This window comes from Gadus morhua, chromosome 22, assembly GCF_902167405.1.
Source record: "Gadus morhua chromosome 22, gadMor3.0, whole genome shotgun sequence".
Classification (NCBI taxonomy): domain Eukaryota; kingdom Metazoa; phylum Chordata; class Actinopteri; order Gadiformes; family Gadidae; genus Gadus; species Gadus morhua.
Window position 1 is genome coordinate 2,068,425 of NC_044069.1, and position 19,467 is coordinate 2,087,891.

The 19,467-nt window shown below is 50.0% G+C and overlaps 1 protein-coding gene across 2 annotated transcripts; it reads left to right on the forward strand.

Moving 5' to 3' along the window:
• The first annotated feature begins 1,501 nt into the window (after positions 1–1,501).
• On the forward strand, positions 1,502–18,060 carry LOC115535398 (zinc fingers and homeoboxes protein 1). 2 transcript variants are annotated; one of them, XR_003974488.1, is made up of 8 exons: positions 1,502–1,932; positions 2,439–2,773; positions 4,383–5,003; positions 5,344–5,470; positions 8,033–9,169; positions 10,870–11,004; positions 15,219–16,819; positions 16,992–18,060. XR_003974488.1 is itself a non-coding variant. In XM_030346568.1 (7 exons), exons 2-7 carry the CDS (start codon positions 2,451–2,453, stop codon positions 16,023–16,025), a joined length of 3,150 nt encoding a protein of 1,049 aa, XP_030202428.1. In that variant the 5' UTR covers positions 1,502–1,932; positions 2,439–2,450; the 3' UTR covers positions 16,026–18,060. The 2 variants fall into 2 exon arrangements, 1 of the variants encoding a protein (XP_030202428.1); XM_030346568.1 differs by having other exon boundaries at positions 15,219–18,060.
• Positions 18,061–19,467: the final 1,407 nt, after the last annotated feature.

Genomic DNA, 19,467 nt, shown 5'->3' on the forward strand with positions numbered 1-19,467 from the left:
CAATGTGATGCGAGCTGGATGATGTATTTGGTCTCCTGGGGCCTCATGTACTAAGGTTGCGTACGCACAAAAACGTGGCGTACGTCCTTTTCCACGCTCACGTTCAGATGTACAAAACGTGAAATGACCGTAAAAATGTGCGGTCCCCACGCCAGCTCCAGAGCTGTCGTACGCACGTTTCTACAGCTATTGTTCCTTTGGCGACACTTAGAGGTGACGCTGGGAAACTGGGAAAAAAGGGAGAGTGATTTGCACATCAGAGACACACTAATGAACAATTAACACACCTTGCAATTATATGGGTGGCTATAAAAGCATGCGCAATGGATGAAGAAAATTGTTTTAAAAATGGCTGCGTTAGCGTTGTTAGAGGACATCGCAAATGGTCAAATCCGAATCCGTGCCCTCTCCTTGCTTGTCTATTCAAAAATAAAAAATTTAAGTAAATAAACACGAGTCAAAGTCTTTAATATCCTGGCATCTTTACGCACGACTTACGTGTATTGCAAGCAGCCAATTGTATGACCAGTATAATTACAGCATTTATGACTTCAGCATATTTACCTTGGGGATGATCGGTGTCCCCTTCATGGGCTCCCACCACTCCAGTGAGAGCTGTGTCACCGATCAAAGCGGCCACTCTCATATCGAAGGGGGAGAGTTCCCCCACTCCCGTCCCCCCACCTGTTGCGGTCACGCTTCGGCGGTGGGCAGAAACCCTCCGCTTCACCTCCACCTTGAGGTCTGACCACTTTTTTTAATTTCAGAGTGTGTGCGCTGCTGAGACCCCACTGCATTGACGGCCTCGCAAACACACTCCCACTCACTTCTCTTTTGTTTTGCATTTATCCCTGTTGACAGGGTTCCAATAGCATATGCTTGCGCATTTCTACCTCGTGGAGCAAAATCTCGAGCTCAGACTCCGTGAAGTTTCGTTTTTTGCCTCTGTTCATGGTGCCAGGTGATCGGATTAAGAGGTGAATCTCAGGTCCAGAGGCCTATTAAATGAAATTGCATATTTAAATGAGGGCGTGGACAGGGAGGAGTTTGGCACCTCGGCATGTGCGCTCAATTCCACGTTGATCGAGATGTACAAAAGAAACGTGCTTGGATCCATGCGTTCGCACACTTTGATGCATCTGAATTTATTTGTGCGTAAGACAGTTTCTGGGTTTTGGCGTACGCCAAGTTTCAGTATGAAATCCACGCAAGTCTTAGTACATGAGGCCCCTGGACCCGAGAGAGACTCCCAGGGTCGGCCAGAGGCGGCGCTGTCCCGTTGCAGTACTCAGGGTCGGCCAGAGGCGGTGTTGTCCCTGTATTCCTTTTGGATTCCAACGACATTCTCGATTGTTTTTCAACTTGACTTTATAAGTTCTAATGGTAAAGTACTCTAATTGTAATAATATCATAGACAATGGAATTAAGTGAAAATCTTGGATTAGAGACTAATAATAAAAAAATATGGTATTTGGTAAATAAGAATGCGTTGGTACTCTTATTCTGAAGAGAACATAGAGTCAACCGGAAGTCGCTTGGCGTAGTTTACTAACTCCGTGGGTAAAACGGCTATGGTCGCTGCTCGTCTGGCCCTGCAGCTCTGCTCTCTATCCGCTTCCCCGACCCACTGAACACGAGTTGCCGGGCTGAGGAGTCGCTGAGCTGGGAGCCGGCGGCCAGGCGACGCGCGTTTCCCGGTAGTTCGCGCGGGCCGACGCCCGGCCTCGCCGTGCGGGGACGCGCTGAAGGCGGAAGACTGCGCATCAGCAGTAGCGGGATGCTACACGGCTACCGCGGCTAGCCCGCCGCAGACCTGCTGCGAGTTGCCCGGAGGGACCGCCGTCTGAGCAGCGAGGGAGCTCCGCGGTCCTCTGGTGGCTGAGGGGAGCGGCAGAGGAGCTCTGAGCCCGCAGGGAGACACGTCCACGGAAGGTAACGTTACCGTTAGCTGTTCACCAGCCGGATTGAGGTTAGGTGTCCGGGGTGGTGGGCACTGTTAGTTGGGGACCGTTAGTGTGGGGACTGTTATTGGGACGGTTAGTGTGGGGACAGTTAATGGGGTACTGTTGGGGGGGGGGGGGGGGGGGGGGACTGTTGGTGGGGGGATTGTTAGTGGGTCCAAGAGGGGGTTCAAGACCGGTCCCAGAAATGCTTTTAGCAGTCAGCGTTGCTTAGGAACCAGTGTTGCTATGGTAATAATAACGTTGCATGCGTCTTTACCTTAAACTTTATTGTTCTTAATTTGACCGTCCTCGATAAAAGCGAATGTCTGCCGTAAAATAAGTAATTTGTTATCAGTTAGTTTCAAAGTAGATTTACTTTATTGACGTTTGAGATAGCGAACCAATCAAACGCGCCACCTCAGCAGGTTCACGTGTAGCATATACTATTATTATGGTATGGATTACATTTTAACCACCCGGTGGCTCCTCCCACAGACCGTTACCACCATGGCGAGCAGGAGGAAGACGACCACGCCCTGCATGCGCGCTCCGCAGGAGGTGGTGGCAGAGGACTCTGACCAGGAGATGCAGGAGGAGGAGGAGGAGGAGCTCGGGGGAGAGGAGGAGGAGGAGGAGCTGGAGGAGGAGCTGGGGGGCGGCGAGGTGATGGAGCCCGACCTGGACCCGGCGGAGGGTGGGTTCGAGTGCAAGTACTGCCCCTTCCGGACGTCGGAGGTGAAGCAGTTCACCCAGCACGTGGACCAGCAGCACCCCCAGGTCGTGCTGAACGCCTCCTACGTCTGCCTGGACTGTGACTTCCACACCAAGAGGTACGCTCGGTCCCACAGCACTCAGTCCTTGAACACCAAGAGGTACGCTCTGTCCCACAACACTCAGTCCTTGAACACCAAGAGGTACGCTTGGTCCCACAACACTCAGTCCTTCCACACCAAGAGGTACGCTCTGTCCCACAACACTCAGTCCTTCCACACCAAGAGGTACACTCTGTCCCACAACACTCAGTCCTTGAACACCAAGAGGTACGCTCTGTCCCACGACACTCAGTCCTTGAACACCAAGAGGTACGCTCTGTCCCACAACACTCAGTCCTTGAACACCAAGAGGTACGCTCTGTCCCACGACACTCAGTCCTTGAACACCAAGAGGTACGCTTGGTCCCACAACACTCAGTCCTTCCACACCAAGAGGTACGCTTGGTCCCACAACACTCAGTCCTTCCACACCAAGAGGTACGCTCTGTCCCACAGCACTCAGTCCTTCTACACCAAGAGGTACACTCTGTCCCACAACACTCAGTCCTTGAACACCAAGAGGTACGCTCTGTCCCACGACACTCAGTCCTTGAACACCAAGAGGTACGCTCGGTCCCACAACACTCAGTCCTTCCACACCAAGAGGTACGCTCGGTCCCACGACACTCAGTCCTTCCACACCAAGAGGTACGCTCGGTCCCACAACACTCAGTCCTTCCACACCAAGAGGTACGCTCTGTCCCACGACACTCAGTCCTTGAACACCAAGAGGTACGCTCGGTCCCACGACACTCAGTCCTTGAACACCAAGAGGTACGCTCGGTCCCACAACACTCAGTCCTTCCACACCAAGAGGTACGCTCTGTCCCACGACACTCAGTCCTTGAACACCAAGAGGTACGCTCTGTCCCACAACACTCCCCCATCCCTGAACCTGAGTATCGGCCGACTGGCATCGTGACTACTTGCAGCAGTAGTTCTTATTGAAGGGTTCTCTTACGAAGAACGCATTTTCAGAACTAGATCGTTTACCTTTTATAATCTATAATTATAATAAGACATTTGTATTCTTGTAGTTAAGCGAGAGCATTCATGTTTTTCCGACTTGGTAGCTCGATCGCACGTAGGTTGGAGATGACGCGTTTCCAATTCCGACTTCCCTCCTCCGAGCCCGCTGATACACGAGGACATTCTGACACTGGTATCGGAACAGCTAGAGGGTTAGGCTGCCCAGAGAGTTAGGCTGGTGATAGGCGGGGGCTAGGTGGGGGTTAAGCTGGGGCTAAGCTGGAGCCAAGCTGGGGCTAAACTGGGTCTGAGCTGGCTCTAAACTGGGTCTGAGCTGGGTCTAAACTGGGACTGAGCTGGGTCTAAACTGGGACTGAGCTGGGTCTAAACTGGGTCTGAGCTGGGTCTAAACTGGGTCTGAGCTGGGTCTAAACTGGGACTGAGCTGGGTCTTAGCTGGGACTGAGCTGGGTCTAAACTGGGTCTGAGCTGGCTCTAAACTGGGTCTGAGCTGGGTCTAAACTGGGACTGAGCTGGGTCTAAACTGGGACTGAGCTGGGTCTAAACTGGGTCTGAGCTGGGTCTGAGCTGGGTCTGAGCTGGGTCTAAGTTTGGGCTAGGCTATCTCCAGGTGCTGACTCTGCCCCCCCCCCCTCCAGGTACGACGCCCTCCTGGAGCACAACGTGCGGCAGCACCCCGGGGAGGAGCACTTCAGGAGGAGCATGCTGCGCCGCCACAACCACACCGTGTTCCAGCAGAGCGCGGGGGGGCTGGGGGCGGGGCCGGAGGGGGCGGGGCCGGAGGGGCACGGGGCGTGCCGCGGCAGCATTGCCCTCAGCAAGACGCCCATCATGCGGGCGCACCGACGCCGCCACACGCCCAAGAAGTTCCCGGCCGCCCGGCCGGCCGACGACGTCATCAAGGTGGAGAGCGACGAGGAGGAGGAGGAGGAGGAAGAGGAGGAGGAGGAGGACAGGGAGAACATGGAGCCCCCGCGCCTCTCCCCGGCCCCCCCGCCGCCCCCGCCGCCGCCCCGCCTGGTGACGGCCACGCCCCTGCAGCTGCAGCACGGGCTGGGCGGCGTGCTGCAGATCAAGGCGGGCGTGGGGGGCGGGGTGCTGCCCCCGGGGACCCTGGCCCAGGTGCTGTCCGCCCTGCAGAGCCAGCAGGGCGGCGGCGGGGGCGGGGGGCACAGCCAGCTGCTCATCCCCCTCAGCAGCATCCCCACCTACAACGCCAGCATGGACAACAACGTGCTGCTGCTCAGCGCCTACAACAGGTGAGCTACCGCCGCTAGGCTACCGCCGCCAGGCTACCGCGGCTAGGCTACCGCGGCTAGGATACCGCGGCCAGGCTACCGCGGCCAGGCTACCGCCGCCAGGCTACCGCGGCTAGGCTACCGCGGCTAGGATACCGCGGCTAGGCTACCGCGGCTAGGCTACCGCGGCTAGGATACCGCGGCCAGGCTACCGCGGCCAGGCTACCGCGGCTAGGCTACACAGGCTAGGCTACACAGGTAGGCTAGGCTACCACGGCTAGTCTATGACCACTACACACCACACGCCTGGCCGTGTGTGTGTGTTGATGGCCGTGTGTGTGTGTGTGTGTGTGTGTTTCAGGTTCCCCTACCCCAGTGTGTGTGAGATCGTGGGCCTGTCCTCCCAGACCCGGTTCAGCGAGGAGCAGATCAAGGTCTGGTTCTCCGCCCAGCGCCTCAAGCACGGAGTGAGCTGGACCCCCGAGGAGGTGAGCCCCCCGCTGGTTAGACCGCTGGTTAGAGCACTGGTTAGACCAGGACCCCCGAGGAGGTGAGCCCCCCGCTGGTTAGACCGCTGGTTAGAGCACTGGTTAGACCAGGACCCCCGAGGAGGTGAGCCCCCCGCTGGTTAGACCGCTGGTTAGAGCACTGTTTAGACCAGGACCCCCGAGGAGGTGAGCCCCCCGCTGGTTAGACCGCTGGTTAGAGCACTGGTTAGACCAGGACCCCCGCTGGTTAGACCGCTGGTTAGAGCACTGGTTAGACCACTGGTTAGACCACTGGTCAGAGCACTGGTTAGACCACGACTGAGAGCACTGGTTAGACCACTGGTTAGACTACTAGTTAGAGCACTGGTTAAACCACTAGTTAAACCTGGACCCTGAGGAGGTGAGCCCCACCCCGCTGGTTAGGGCACTAGTTAGACCACTAGTTAGACCAGGACCCCTAAGGAGGTGAGCCCCGCCCGCTGGTTAGAGCATTAGTTAGACCACTAGTTAGTAGGGATGTGAATAACTCCAATTTTTCATGGTTGAATAATCGGTGGGTGGTATGAACGAATAATCTTTTATTCGATGTGTGCCGACATTCACAAAGGCAGCCATGGATCATCGGCAAGGAATCACAGTATCTTAAACGCAAAACAACAACTACCTGCTAAGTAGTTCCAGTCAAACTGTCTGTTCAGCGCTCAAATAAATACGGTTATATGCTATAGACCAGGGGTTTTCAAAGTGTGAGAGAGTGAGCCCCCCCTTAGAGAAAAAAAATCAGCTGAGCCCCCCCCCCCAATTTTTTTTTCTAAATACCTGTGTTTTGAAAGCTATTTTAATTATTTTACACATTTCAAACATCTCCGATCATAATTTTAAAACATTTGGAACATATTTTTGAAACATTTGAAACAAATCTTTTAACATATTTTTTAAACATATTTCTGAAACATTACATCTTTTTGCGTTTTTAAACAACAAAATGTAACAACTTTATCTAAGCATGTTTTAGCTGAACCTTTTTTAAATACATTTGAACATCTTAATCTGTGTAAACTGCCAGTTTACAGATTCATTCAGGGTCCCCGACTCTGAATCTTCTGAGTCGAATTAGATCTGCCTTTTCAGTCCAGCGATTCGACTATTCGGCGGGGTTTGTTTACCGGCGTTGCTATGGTGACCTCAATTATTATAACCAACTGAAAACGACGCCGGTTTGAAACTAAAATTGTGATTCTGAAAAAAGTATAAATGCTATCAAAATTCCGTTTGGATAGTATTGAAGATACAAGTGTGTAGATTTGTTTAATGGTTTGAACGATGGTAAACAGTTGAAAAAAGAATGAGTTACGATGTCTAGAAGTAGGTGTATCAGAATGGGCTGACGTCTTCAATGAAAACAGCTGAAAACGAAGCGGTATGAAACTAAAACTGTGATTCTGAAGACATTTTAAATGATATCGAAATTTTGTTTAGATATTATTGAAGATACAAGTGTGTAGATTTGTTAAATGGTTTGCACGAAGATAAACGGTTGAAAATTGATTTAGTTATGTTACTTCTACAGTTGAAGTACGACTGATGATTTGAATCATCGTCTTTCAGGGTTTTCTTCGGGTTTATTTTTTTCTCACGTCGCGCCCCCCCTGAAGAACTCTGGCGCCCCACAGTTTGAAAACCACTGCTATAGACCCTACACTATCTGGCATAAAGGCTGAATCGCGACGGTCTATACTTTAAACATAAAGAGTACGTATTTATAATTTGAAATTCGTCCCAGCCTTTATACCACGGATACTAAAGGGTCTATAGCATTTAACAGCGTTTTCTGATTACAGTTTAATGTTACAGTAAGCTGGCAACATCGCTAGTTAACACCGCAACTGCAAATTAACCACACAGAGATAACCATGGAAACCGGTCAAACAAATGTCCTTATGGCGATAATTCTGCCCGCGCATCCGCCGCGTTGATAAACCAATAATCCCCCTATAAATGAATGGTCTTCATTTATATTCTACGGCACGTGGCCGTGGTACAGGCGGGATGATGCCCTTCGAGGTGTCCAGCATTGGTTCCGTCCGTTAATTCTTGTTTATTTGAATGGGAAAAAACGTTAACGGTCCAAATGTTTATATAATGTCTAATAATCGAATATTCGGACCCATCCCTACTAGTTAGGCCACTGGTTAGACCACTAGTTAGAGCCCTCGTTAGAGCCCTCGTTAGAGCACTAGTTAGAACACTGGTTAGACCACTTGTTAGAGCCCTCGTTAGAGCACTGGTTAGACCACTGGTTAGAGCCCTCGTTAGAGTGCTGGTTAGTGCACTAGTTAGAGCGCTAGTTAGTGCGCTAGTTAGTGCGCTAGTTAGAGCGCTAGTTAGTGCACTAGTTAGAGCGCTAGTTAGTGCACTAGTTGGAGCGCTAGTTGGAGCGCTAGTTAGTGCACTAGTTAGTGCACTAGTTAGAGCACTGGTTAGTGCACTGGTTAGTGCACTAGTTAGAGCACTAGTTAGAGCGCTGGTTAGAGGCGGTGCTGACCCCCTGCTCCTCGTCAGGTGGAGGAGGCGCGGAGGAAGAAGTTCAACGGCACGGTGCAGGGGGCGGGGCACCAGACCATCACGGTGATCCCGGCGGCCAATGGGCTGCAGTCGCTGTTCCAGACCTGCCAGCTGGTGGGGCCCCCCGGGCTGCTGCTCACCCAGGCCCCCATCACCCTCGCCGTGGCCCAGCAGCCCCCGGCCGCCGACGCCCCCGCAGAGCCCAAGAGGCAGGCCTCCCCGCCGGGCGGGGCCCCGGGCCCCGGGGCCGACCCCCTGGGGGCCAAGCCCAAGAAGTCCAAGGAGCAGCTGGCAGAGCTGAAGGCCAGCTACGGCCGCCGGCAGTTCGCCACGGAGGCGGAGATCGCACGGCTGATGCGCGTCACGGGCCTCACCAAGCGCGCCATCAAGAAGTGGTTCAGCGACACGCGCTACAACCAGCGCAACGCCAAGGAGCACCAGGGGGCGGTGCCGGGCGAGGCCCCGCCCCCCGACGGCCCCCCCGGGGAGCCCGCGCCCGGCGAGGGCGGGGCGGGCGGCGGTGGCAGCGCCCGGGCGGACGCGCCGACGGTGGCGGCGGCCGGCGGCGTCCCCGCGGTGACCATCGTCATCGACTCCAGCGACGACGCCAGCGACGGCTCGCCCGCCTCCGGCCCGGCGGCTAGCGACCCGCGCGTCAAGTTCCGCCACGCCTTCCCCGACTTCACGCCGCAGCGCTTCAAGGAGAAGACGGCGGAGCAGCGCCTGGCGCTGGAGGCCAGCTTCCTGACCTCGCGCACGCCGTCGGACGAGGAGCTGAGCCGCCTGCGGGCGCACACCAAGCTGACGCGGCGCGAGGTGGACGCCTGGTTCACGGAGCGCCGCAAGGCCCTGGAGCCCGACGCCGACCCCGAGGGGCCCCCGCCCGGGGCCGCCTCCTCCTCCGGCCGGGCCACGCCCCCCGCCGCCCGGAAGGTGCTGAAGAAGACCCCGGAGCAGCTGCACATCCTGAAGACGGCGTTCGTGCGCTCGCAGTGGCCGACCACGGAGGACTACGACGCCATGGCGACGGAGAGCGGCCTGCCGCGGAGCTACATCGTCAACTGGTTCGGAGACACGCGCTACGCCTGGAAGAACAGCAACCTCAAGTGGTTCTACCTGTACCAGAGCGGAAAGGTAACGCACTACACCGCATTACAGCACGCTGGATACACCTGGAGCAGGCTAGATACACCTGGAGCAGGCTAGATACACCTGGAGCAGGCTAGATACACACTGCATATCATAGAGCTCTAACATGTGTACATCATAGAGCTCTAACACGTATATATCATAGAGCTCTAACATGTGTATATCATAGAGCTCTAACATGTGTATATCATAGAGCTCTGACATGTGTATATCATAGAGCTCTAACATGTGTATATCATAGAGCTCTAACATGTGTATATCATAGAGCTCTAACATGTGTATATCATAGAGCTCTGACATGTGTACATCATAGAGCTTTAACGTGTGTACATCATAGAGCTCTAACGTGTGTATATCATAGAGCTCTACCATATGTATATCATAGAGCTCTAACATGTGTATATCATAGAGCTCTAACATGTGTATATCATAGAGCTCTAACACGTGTATATCCTAGAGCTCTACCATGTCATAGAGCTCTAACGTGTGTATATCATAGAGCTCTAACGTGTGTATATCATAGAGCTCTAACGTGTGTACATCATAGAGCTCTAACATGTGTATATCATAGAGCTCTAACGTGTCTATATCATAGAGCTCTAACGTGTCTACATCATAGAGCTCTAACGTGTGTATATCATAGAGCTCTAACATGTGTATATCATAGAGCTCTAACGTGTGTACATCATAGAGCTCTAACGTGTGTATATCAGAGCTCTAACGTGTGTACATCATAGAGCTCTAACGTGTGTACATCATAGAGCTCTAACGTGTCTCTATCATAGAGCTCTAACGTGTGTACTAGGGATGGGCGTGAGGAATCGATTACTCGAGTACTACTCGTATGTATCAATTTTCTGTCGGCGCCACTAACACATGACGTGGGCACAAAGAAAATTAAATGCATCCATTTCCATGGCGCGTTCCGTGCCGTGTGCAGGCACGCCAGAATTCAAAAAGTTAAGAGATGGCGGTTAAAGCAAACCCCAGCGAAGAATTGAAATACTTTAAAGAAATAGGAGATCATAAGGTGAAATGTAAAATATGCCAAGCGAAATTGAGCTACCAGAAAGTACTATGCGGCAACATATGCTCCTGAAACACAACGGTGAGTTCGGGAAAGCAGACCCGCAGCAACGGTGAAAGTGAAAGTTTGTCGGCTATTTTCACCGCCGCAAGACGCAGCTGTAATCCCGGGCGTGTAGAGAAGATCACAACGCTGAGTATTTCCATAGTCCATTTGCTGCCGTTTTATTTGCAGCTTTAAGCATTTATTTGCAATTGTTAGGCTACTTGTTTTGTTTTTTTTTAAAACTGTCACAGGCCTTGGTTCGACGTGATTTAAATTGTGAGACGCATATTTATTTTTGTAAGGAAAATGTGTTTTGAACGTTTGCAAAAATAAATAATGAATACTCTGATAACTCTGACTGTTTTGATGGAGAATAAGCATTACATGTTTGGTTGGTAATATTGCCGTTCATCATCAGGCCTATTCCTGCTGCAGATGCGTTGCATTCTAAAAATAGATTTGATTTAACGAGTACTCGATTGATCCTCGAGGAATTCCTTCGATCACTCGAGTTTGGAATTTACTACTCGTGCCCATCCCTAGTGTGTACATCATAGAGCTCTAACGTGTGTATATCATAGAGCTCTAAGTCATGTCCTTTAACGTGTTGCAGGTGGAGGAGGCTCTGAATGGGGGTCCAGTGAAGACCCAGAAGAAGTCTCGGAAGCGGTTCCGGGGTTGGTCCCGTAGAACCCGCCGCCCGTACCCCTGTAGACGCTCGCCCCAGCCCAGGCCCGCCCCCGTCAAGGTCTGGACCGCCACCATCACCATGGCAACCATCACTTCAGTTATACCCTCGCTATAGTAAAACAATCGCAATAGTAATAACACCATAACTATAGTAACATCTTTACTTTGGTTACACCAACAATATAGTTACATCACAATCACTATAGTAACACCATCACTATAGTATCAATTAGGGCTTTAATGATATGCGTATCAAAACCGTAATCGTGACACTCAAAGCCACGAACCTGTCTCGCGCTGTGAGAAGGCAGAAGCGTGATACGCCCTTTCTAACTCTCCGGTCAAATTGTCAAATTGAAATGTGCTAATAATCTGTCTCAATAATAGTCTGCTGACAGCGCTCCTCTTATCAACGCCGTAAGTCTGCGACGAGATGCCCTCTCTGTGATGACCGCTCTCCGTGGCTACGGAGGATAGCACTTCTCCACAGCCGTCGAAGTCCTCATATGCGATATGAACGACATTTATCCAGAGTGGGCCAAGCGAGCAAAAATAGCCTGTGTGATCCTGTCTCTAGGGTCTTGTGCTTTGAACGGCAGTTTGTCTGCTTATAGGTCGGCATGAAGCGGCCACCGATTATTGACAGGATGGGTACTTTGTTCTACCGAAATCGTTTGTTTCTTCACTAGACACACACACTACCGCTCGCTCTCCTCACTCGTCCACTCACTCGCTGACGTCACTCACACACACACACACGCGCACACTGCCATTCTCGCGCACACACATACGCTACTCGTAACACTATGCCTCGTTATTGCGAATCAGTCGTTCATGTTTTTTCCCCATGTATTTCAAAGTTAGGCTATTAAACATGTTGTAGTCTATACGGCCTGATTATGTCATTATTTATGCGAGGGTACGAGGGTTAGTGCTACCAAACTATTAGAATTACTATTATTTATTTGACATTAATGTTTTCAAATACGTAAGCCTAAACCACAAAACTAGTTGAGGGTTTTTGCCTGCCAATCTTTGGTTATTCATTTATTCATTTTGCTATAGGCCTACTTTAATAGTATTTTCTGTTCAATGTTACAAATTATTTGTTATTAAATGTTACTTTAGGTTGATTGTTATATGAGTGTTGTTTAATTAAAATGCTTTGTAAATTTAAAAAAATCGTGGGATGTATCGGACCGTTGTGTATCAAAAATCGTGATACAAACCAAATCATGAGTTGGTGTATCGTTACAGCCCTAGTATCAATATAGTAATAACACCATCACTATGGTTACACCATCACTAGAGTTAGATCACCATCACTACAGTAACACCATCACTATAGTAACACTATTACTATGGTAACACCACAATTACTACGGTAACATCATCACTATTGTAACACTTTCACTAGTATCATCACTATCACCATGGTTAAATCACCACAATAGTAGGTCTATCTCTATAGTTACACTATCAGTATGGTAACACCACCATCACTATAGTTACACTATCACTATAGTTACACTATCAGTATGGTAACACCAACATCACTATAGTTACACTATCACTATAGCTACACTATCAGTATGGTTACACCACCATCACTATCGTTACACTATCACTATAGTTACACTGTCAGTATGGTAACACCACCATCACTATAGTTACACTGGCCCTCATTTATCAAACGAGCGTACGACAGAAAACGTGTGTAAAATGGACGTACGCTCATTTCAACGTTGAGCTTGGCATTTATCAATTTGAACGTGAGCGCAGGCTGCGATGAAATCTCACGCCAGGTCTGAGCTCGTGTACGCAAGTTTTTTTGGCGCAACATACGGGTAATTCACTGATGAATAGTGCAGCACAAGTAGCCCATGTTGCACATCTGTATTAATTACAAAATAAATTGGAATTAGCCCAGCCATTCAAACAATTACAATCAAGTCAGGCCTAATTAAAAACAGTATTGCTATGAAAATAATTAGAATGTGACAGGTGAAATGTTTATTCAGCTGTCTATATAAACAGGAGCTTTGCCAAATAGGTGGTCGAGTCTCAGCGATGGCAGATCTGGCTCTGTTAGAGGACCTCAACGCACGTCTAAGACGAGAGAGAGTTTTTCGAGACCGCGCATGGACAGCGATGAATGGCTCGTTTTCGTCTCCCAAGGCATCTCCTGATGGAGCTATGCAATGCTTTGGAGCCACAGTTAAGGCGAAAAACTAGGCAATCAAACGCAATATACCTGTGCCAGTGCAGGTGTGCTCTACCTTGGGGTTTTTGGCCACCGGGACCTTTCAGCGGGAGATCGGGGACAGGTCTGGTATTTCCCAGCCAAGTATTAGCCGAACCATGCCAGCAGTTTTGGCAGCTATAATGTCCCTCTCCGAACGTTATATTAAATTCCCATATAATAACGATCAGCAAACTGGAATCAAACGGGATTTTTATGCTATTGCTAGGTTTCCAAATGTGATTGGTGCGGTTGAGTATACCCATGTGCGTATGAAGCCACCATCTATTAATGATTACGCGTACATCAACCGCAAAAGCTACCATTCAGTTAAGGTTCCGATTATTTGCGATGCCAGAATGTCAACCCTGAACATGGTAGCCCGATGGCCTGGGGGCACGCACGATTCTTTTAATATCCAAAATAGCAACGTCGGGCATGGTCTACATCAGGGCGCACTACATGGTCAGAGTCATCTCGGTGAGTTAGATAGATAGATAGATAGATAGATAGATATATACTTTATTAATCCCGGGGGAAATTCAAGTATCCAGTAGCAGCCGAAAACACACATAAAAACAGTGCAGATGGATGTGCAAAAATACAGATATAAATAAATATAAATAAATAAATAAATAAAATGTCCATTGTTGTTATCTATTGTCCTCCCTGCCTTTACGAGTTACGCTGCAGTCGCACTGCACCGGCCTCCTCCCGTTTCTTGCTTGGCCGGCTTCACAGCCGCAACACGTTTTTTGGTGCTGAGCTTCATGTCGGACCATTTTTTCTTCACCTTATTCGGAATTAAATAACTTTGACGGAATGCAAACAATAGCATATATGTGAAATGTTTTAAGCTGGATAACAGAAGTTGTACATTTCATTTATTATTTAATTAATTTAATTAACAAACCTCTTCCGTAGCCCGACGAACATTGGAAACACTATTCACTGCAACAGTTATTTCCTTCCATATAGCATTCTTTTGCTGGCCTTTAATGCCAGCTATAGGCTACCAAATAAAACCAGACGGTTCGCATCCACCAGTGACCCGAGCGTCTCCATTTGGGTCTCGGAAAAATTCCTCTATTTTACCGTTGGACGTTTCTCCATGTCGTAAAAGTTAGGGGCGAGACTTCTGAAGACGTGCTTTTATATGGGCGTGTTACGTTAATTACGATCGATCTCAGCCGCCGTATTTATCAACACCAAGATCCTTCGTACGCTGGGATTGGTGTGATACGAAAGTTTCGTGAATCTCACATGGGTCCTATCGTAAGATGAATCATGCGTTCAGATTTGCGCTCATTTCTACGTTCGTTTGATAAATGAGGGCCACTATCACTATAGTAACACTATCAGTATGGTTGCATCACCATCACTATAGTTACAATATCACTATAGTAACATCACTATACTAACATCACTATGATTACATCATCACTACATTAACATCAGCATCACCATGGCAACAACCCCATCACCATAATAATGACGTGTGTGTGTGTGTGTGTGTGTGTGTGTGTGTGTGTGTGTGTGTGTGTGTGTGTGTGTGTGTGTGTGTGTGTGTGTGTGTGTGTGTGTGTGTGTGTGTGTGTGTGTGTGTGTGACTCCGTGTGTCTCTGTGTCTGTGTGTGTGTGTGCGTGACTCCGTGTGTCTCTATGTCTGTGTGTGTGTGTGCGTGACTCCATGTGTGTGTGTGTGTGTGCGTGTCTCCGTTTGTGTGTGTGTGTGTGCGTGACTCCGTGTGTGTGTGTGTGCGTGACTCCGTGTGTGTGTGTCCGTGTGTCCGTGCGTGCGTGACTCCGTGTGTGTCCGTGTGTGTGTGCGTGACTCCGTGTGTGTCCGTGTGTGTGTGTGTGTGCGTGACTCCGTGTGTGCGTGACTCCGTGTGTGTGTGTCCGTGTGTCCGTGCGTGCGTGACTCCGTGTGTGTCCGTGTGTGTGTGCGTGACTCCGTGTGTGTGCGTGACTCCGTGTGTGTGTGTGTGTGTGTGCGTGACTCCGTGTGTGTGTGTGTGTGTGTGCAGCAGGGCGAGGCGGTGCTGCGGGACCACTACCTGCTGTACGGCGGCCTGGAGGAGCAGCAGCTGGACGAGCTGGCCAGCCGCTCGGCGCTGGGCTACCAGGCGGTCCGCGACTGGTTCGCTGAGGCCGGGCGCCTCGCCGAGCAGGGTCTCGCGCCCTTCAGCCCCGCCCCCGAGACACAGGCCCAGGGCAAGGACCAGGACATGGAGCCGGGAGCCCAGGGAGAGGAGGAGGAGGACGAGGAGGAGGAGGAGGAGGGAGAGGAGGAGGAGGAGGAGCAGGAGGAGGAGCAGGAAGGGGGCCGGGGGGAGGAGGAGGAGGGAATGGAAGAGGAGGAGGAGGAGGAGGAGGGACGGGGGGAGAAGGTGGAGGAAAAGGAGGCGCAACGGGGGGAAGAGCAGGTGGAGGAGGAGCAGGATGCAGCAGCACCAATGGGAGAAGAGAAAGGAGCAGCAGAACCAATAGAAGGAGAGAAAGGAGCAGCGGAACCAATAGAAGGAGAGAAAGGAGCAGCGGAACCAATGGAAGAAGAGAAAGGAGCGGCAGAGCCAATAGAGGAAGAGAAAGGAGCGGCAGAACCAATAGAGGAAGAGAAAGGAGCAGCAGAACCAATAGAGGAAGAGAAAGGAGCAGCAGAGCCAATAGAGGAAGAGAAAGGAGCGGCAGAACCAATGGAAGAAGAGAAAGGAGCAGCAGAACCAATGGAAGAAGAGAAAGGAGCGGCGAAACCAATAGAGGAAGAGAAGGGGGCGGGAAATTCTGAAGAAGTCAGCCAATCACAGCCTCCGGAGAAGCAGGAGGAGACGTGATGATGATGATGATGATGATGGTGTGGGGGGGCGGGGGGGGGTAAAGTAACAGCATTTTTGGATTACAAACATTCAGGGGAAAAAGGTGTCAGGGGAACCCCCACAGGAAGTCACGGCGCTTCACAACAGGAAGTCACGGCGCTTCCCAACAGGAAGTCACTGCGCTTCCCAACAGGAAGTCACTGCGCTTCTCAACAGGAAGTCACTGCGCTTCTCAACAGGAAGTCACTGCGCTTCTCAACAGGAAGTCACTGCGCTTCTCAACAGGAAGTCACTGCAGCTTTTTCTGGTTACGTGTTAACTGCCAAAATCAGGGGTTTTAAGTTTATACAAAGAACTGAGGAAAACATGCTCTCAAGGGAAGACGGTCTAATAAATCATATTCATTAGACCGTACTGTATCATATAGGTTAGTCTGATATACATTAGACCATACTATATCATATAGGTTAGTCTATATCATATAGGTTAGTCTGATATACATTAGACCATACTATATCATATAGATTAGTCTATATCATATAGGTTAGTCTGATATACATTAGACCATACTATATCATATAGGTTAGTCTATATCATATTGGTTAGTCTGATATACATTAGACCATGCTATATCATATAGGTTAGTCTATATCATATAGGTTAGTCTGATATACATTAGACCATACTATATCATATAGGTTAGTCTATATCATATAGGTTAGTCTGATATACATTAGACCATACTATATCATATAGATTAGTCTATATCATATAGGTTAGTCTGATATACATTAGACCATACTATCATATAGGTTAGTCTATATCATATAGGTAAGTCTGATATACATTAGACCATACTATATCATATAGGTTAGTCTATATCATATAGGTTAGTCTGATATACATTAGACCATACTATATCATATAGGTTAGTCTATATCATATAGGTTAGTCTGATATACATTAGACCATACTATCATATAGGTTAGTCTAATATAAATTAGACGAAACTATATCAGATATATCTATATTTATATCTATATATATCATATAATAATGTGTGTGTATATATGTATGTATACATATGTTAACTTATATGTATACATTTGTGTATGTATATACACACACATGTGTATACATATGTGTGTATGTGTACATATGTAATTATTGTGTATATATATATATATATATGTATATAACTGTGTATGTATCCCTCCGGTGGTCCAGGCTCCTCCTCTGACCTCTGACCTTGACCTGGTTTTGTCTACTTGAGACTTTTAAACTAAACGGCCTTGTGTGTGTTTTTACTTTTCTATGTTTGAGTGGTTTGTAAATCCCTAGTGGAGGAACCGGGGTTCCTCTACCTGGTCCCGGGGGGGGCCCTGGGGGGGGCTCCACACCACACCACACCAGCCCCGTGTGGACACGTAGCCACGATGGACTGTTGCTCAATTATGCTCTCATCCGCAACACCAGGCTTTCCCACACCTGCCAAATAAAGGGCCGGCCAGGCTCGGGGGGCCGGACCCTGGTTCCGGACCCCGAGGGTGCTGACCCCTGCCCCACCAGTCGCCCCCGACGACCACAGAGCTGTGGGAGGGGGGGGAGGGGCCCAGCACGGTCTTCGGGGACAAGCTCCGCCCTCACAGGAAGTACAGACCCATGTGTCGGAGGTTGGGTGATGCAGCGCCGTCGTATTCAGGGTCAGACTCCTCCCCCCGCCGCCGCCCAGAGCTGGTTAGACCTTTATACCGGGTCGGGGGGCTCCGGGACCAGGACCAAGGGCTTCAGGGACCAGGACCCGGGGCCCCAGGGTCCAGGACTCTGACCGGTCTGAGGGGGGACCCGGGCCGGGCCTCAGGGCGGACCTCCACCTGCGCTTCACTTCAAACGTCGGTGCCAAGGAGCTCAGGGCCTCTGAGCCTCAGGGCCTCTGAGCCTCAGGGCCTCTGCTCAGGAGCCGAACCTTCAACTTATTTATTACGGTTGGACTCTTTATCGATTTATTTCTTTTGTTTTGTCTAAGTGAAGGAATAAAGATTTTTAAACCAAGTTTCCCTCTGGTGTTACCGGCTGTCTGATTGTCCAGTGTTAATGTCTACTGTCTAACCTCTACCTGCTCCTTAATGACCCGTCTCTGTACAGTCTAACCCCTACCTGCTCCTTCATGACCCGTCTCTGTACTGTCTAACCTCTACCTGCTCCTTAATGACCTGTCTCTGTACTGTCTAACCCCTACCTGCTCCTTAATGACCTGTCTCTGTACTGTCTAACCCCTACCTGCTCCTTAATGACCTGTCTCTGTACTGTCTAACCCCTACCTGCTCCTTAATGACCTGTCTCTGTACTGTCTAACCCCTACCTGCTCCTTAATGACCTGTCTCTGTACTGTCTAACCCCTACCTGCTCCTTAATGACCTGTCTCTGTACTGTCTAACCTCTACCTGCTCCTCAATGACCCGTCTCTGTACAGTCTAAACCCTACCTGCTCCTCAATGACCCGTCTCTGTACTGTCTAACCCCTACCTGCTCCTTAATGACCCGTCTCTGTACTGTCTAACCCCTACCTGCTCCTTAATGACCTGTCTGTGTACCGTCTAACCCCTACCTGCTCCTTAATGACCTGTCTCTGTACCGTCTAACCCCTACCTGCTCCTTAATGACCTGTCTCTGTACCGTCTAATCCCTACCTGCTCCTTAATGACCTGTCTGTACCGTCTAACCCCTACCTGCTCCTTAATGACCTGTCTCTGTACCGCCTAACCCCTACCTGCTCCTTAATGACCTGTCTCTGCACTGTCTAACCCCTACCTGCTCCTTAATGACCTGTCTCTGTACTGTCTAACCCCTACCTGCTCCTTAATGACCTGTCTCTGTACTGTCTAGCCCCTACCTGCTCCTTGATGACCTGTCTCTGTACTGTCTAGCCCCTACCTGCTCCTTAATGACCTGTCTCTGTACTGTCTAGCCCAGCTATGGTGTGGGTCTTGAGGGTGAACCCGTCGAGCCGGTCCCGACGTGCCCTGCGTTCATGTCCCAGGGGGTGGAGGGCTCGGGTTACCGGGGCCAGTCTGGGCACGGGTCTGGTGCAGAAACCAAGGGTCTGGGCGTACAGTGGGCGGTACCTCTCCACCACTCACTGATTGGATGGTAACGGATGTCTGTACTGTGATTGGTTGTTATGGTAGAGGGGTCACGCCCATCGTACGCCCAGAGTTTCGTTTCAGGCTGCAAATCATCGTAGCCTATCATGTATTTAGTATTGTGTGTGTATCCGTCAATGTATGCTGTGTATACTTTTTACAAGGTTTTGGAAGCCGCACGTGTCCTCACTTCACTGTGTTCCTTGGTTCCAAGTCACAAGTGCTTTGACAAGAAAACATACGAAACTCAAACTATTTGCCTGAGGGAACCGCTAATAAGGGATCGATATAGATTAAAGTATAGTAAATTAGAGACA